At 31.6% G+C, this 3,041-nt stretch overlaps 1 protein-coding gene across 3 annotated transcripts; it reads left to right on the top strand.

The window, feature by feature from the left end:
* Positions 1 to 216: 216 nt before the first annotated feature.
* LOC140803864 (uncharacterized) lies at positions 217 to 2,626 on the top strand. Of its 3 annotated transcripts, none has more exons than XM_073159719.1 (3): positions 217 to 762; positions 854 to 1,008; positions 1,650 to 2,348. In XM_073159719.1, the coding sequence occupies exons 1-3, from the start codon at positions 301 to 303 to the stop codon at positions 1,660 to 1,662; spliced, it is 630 nt and encodes a 209-aa protein (XP_073015820.1). In that variant the 5' UTR covers positions 217 to 300; the 3' UTR covers positions 1,663 to 2,348. The 3 variants fall into 3 exon arrangements, 1 of the variants encoding a protein (XP_073015820.1); XR_012111959.1 differs by lacking the exons at positions 217 to 762; positions 854 to 1,008 and adding exons at positions 1,055 to 1,213; positions 1,298 to 1,568 and having other exon boundaries at positions 1,650 to 2,337; XR_012111958.1 differs by lacking the exons at positions 217 to 762; positions 854 to 1,008 and adding an exon at positions 1,221 to 1,568 and having other exon boundaries at positions 1,650 to 2,626.
* Positions 2,627 to 3,041: the final 415 nt, after the last annotated feature.

Genomic DNA, 3,041 nt, shown 5'->3' with positions numbered 1-3,041 from the left:
AGAATGTGACCCGGTCCAAATATTTACAACTCCCGTGTGCTATTAAACTCCAATATGTTTTTTAATATCGTCTATAATGCCGATATTTTTCTAATACATATGTCTAACACACAACTATAATTATTTGACTTAATTATTTTAATTTAGCACTTTAAAATAATTATTTCTAATTCTTGCCAAATATTTAGTAATTAAATTCGGGTTCTCACAAAAATAAAGGATGAGAAAACAACATGCAAAATTAAGAGATTGGAAAAAATTGTGGAAGAACAATTCCATGATATTCAAATACTCAGACAAATGTGTTGTCAAAGTAATGAAAATATGATAAAGAATGTTGGTGGTGGTCTGGTAGATGTTAAACTTGATGAGGGAAAAATTGATGATGAGAATGTTTCTTTTGAAGATTTTGACACAGATTTATGTGGATACAATGAAGTACATCATGTTGATGTTGTGACAGATTTGATTAACTGCGATGATGTTGTTTTCACTAAGTTGGATATGGAATTAAATAAGGTTCGCACCGAGGATTCTACGAGAGATGTGGTAGATGAAAGAGATGATGGTAATGGTGTCACTAGTTTGCAAGAGGACAAGGTCAACCATGTTATATCTTCAATTGTGAAGAATGTAATGGCAAGAACTGGTCGTGTGAAAAAGAGAAAGCCAAATATGTTCATCACTCCTCCAAGTTCCACCCCAAGACGCAAAACGAAGTCCAATGTAGAATGCAAAGTTTATCGTGTAATTAGTGATGAGGTATCGTGCATTTTAATTGTTTTATTTTTGTTATTTTAATTATGATGATGTCATTTATTTAATTTTTTGGTAAATTTTTATTGTTCCATAGGGAGACACAAGCGTAGAAGAAGAGAAGATATCTGCAGATAAAGATGAGTCAAAACTAAAAAATTTCAGAGGTAGACAAGATTTTTGTGGTTGCGAAGAAGTCTCAGACAAAGAGCGCAACATCATAATAAATTATCTTACAAGGAAAAAACTAAGGTACACCTCTTGCAATTTTTAAATTTATTTCATGTTCATATTTTACTGGTAAGGAAAATAATTCAAAATTTGTGGCATTGAATTATTTGATTTGTTGTTTGGGGATGAGTTGAAAGATAATATCATCAATTGTTATAAGCAAATTGTGAATGGGTATAATGGAAAAAATGCTTCTGAAATATTTTGCATAGATACGACAGTTCAGGTTTGTATTTTTAAACAAATTTTGAATGATTGGTTTGTATATATGAAATATAAATATGATAATATGTTGATTTTCCATGCTTAGGATGAGGTATTGGGTGCATTACAGAGGTTGAACAAAAAGCGGAAGTTGAAAGATGATGGTTACCATGATTTTTTTATCACGTTTGACACATGATTCAAGGGGAAAATTAGAACAAATAAATAGGAAGTTGATTGATCGTTGTAGATTTTTGTTGTTCCCAATTCATGCCAAATATCATTGGTTCTTGCTTGTTTACAATACTGAAAAAAGAGAGTTTGAATTTAGAAACTAGATATACACAGCCATGTCACTTGGAACAGCAAGAGCTTATGTAAGTTAATATTTGAATGCATATTTAATCACAAGAATGTTGTTGTTAAAATTAACTTAGTATTCTTTGTCATTTTTTTAGGCTAAGTTCTTAGTTGGGTATATGAGGATTATATTCGATTACAAAACGAAGGAGTATGTGAACCAAGTTTTCTGTCGACAACAATGTGTTGATATGAATTGCGATGTTTACTTATGTTCCGAGCTATGCTTGTGATGATGAAGAAGCTTGGACCTATGAAAGATATTGCAAAATGAAAAGTGTCAGAGCATGTATCGCTGCAACAATTTTATTCGACAGTAATGGTGTGTTCGGTAAAGATTCGTGATGGTTGAAAACATTTTTAGGATGGATAATCTGATTTCGTGTTTTGTATGGATAACTACTTTGTAGTATTTTCAGCTTTAGGCTGTCGAGCTTACGTTAATTTTGATATTAGAAGTACTTATATTGAAACTATTTATTCAGTTCATGCACTACCGAGTTCTTGAAATCCTGAATTCTTGATTCTATTGGTAAACTAGTAGCTGATGAAATAGCAGAACAACTCATCACCATCATGTTATTACTCCTAACAGAAGTCATTATCATAATAATTCTCGGCACAAAATAGGTTAAATCCAACATACAACATAAGCTATTTTGGTATGCTCTGTATTCTATCGTGTATATAAATCTAGAATTTGAACATATATTAAGAAGGAAACCACAAGCATAAAAATGCAACTCATATCTCCATTTAATGAGTAAGAGTATCGAAACCAACTCCTCACAGTCATTTTAATCAATCGAACACAAGTCAATATGATAAAAAAACATTGGCATACAATAGGTTACTTTGATCATACAAAAAAAATTATTTTGGTATATTATGTATTAAACTGGGTACATAAAAATATCATTTGAGCATACATTAAGGGGAAGCACATGCACTTAAATTACCCGGGGAATTGGCATGAAAGTGTGAGGTTATTGAGCAGATTTACGTGTTTTTGGCTGTTGTTTATGTCACTGTAGGAATCAAGCATTTGTGCATAACTTGAGGCCAACGAGACATAAACTAATTATTGAAATGGAATAATAAAGGGTCGAACCAAAAAAAAATTCCCATGAACAGTAGCACGCGCGACATACTGCGCAAGCCACGCGCGCAAGCGAAAAATGTAGAATTTGAGCATATTATGTATTATTTCCAGCATAAATTAAGTTAAATTTGACATACAACATAAACGATTTAAGCATATTATGTAATAAATTAGGTACATAAAAATATTATTTGAGCATAAATTAGGGGGGGAAACACAAGCATGAAAATGCAAACCCATATCTCGATTTCATGATTAAGAGTTTGGAAACCAACTATTCACCATCATTTTCATACACACAATACAATTGCATGTCATTATTATTTTCGGCATAAATTAAGTTAAATTTCGCATACAACACAAACGATGTAAGCATATTATGTATTAA

Source organism: Primulina eburnea, chromosome 10, assembly GCF_022965805.1.
Source record: "Primulina eburnea isolate SZY01 chromosome 10, ASM2296580v1, whole genome shotgun sequence".
Taxonomy (NCBI): Eukaryota; Viridiplantae; Streptophyta; class Magnoliopsida; order Lamiales; family Gesneriaceae; genus Primulina; species Primulina eburnea.
This window is presented reverse-complemented; position numbering and strand designations above follow the sequence as displayed.

What these genes read in the sequence shown, in the direction of transcription:
- LOC140803864 (XM_073159719.1), top strand. Translation starts at nt 301, where the DNA reads ATGTGTTGTCAAAGTAATGAAAATATGATAAAGAATGTTGGTGGTGGT. An exon ending in ATCGTGTAATTAGTGATGAG is followed by an intron (nt 763 to 853) that starts GTATCGTGCATT and finishes ATTGTTCCATAG; the next exon opens with GGAGACACAAGCGTAGAAGA.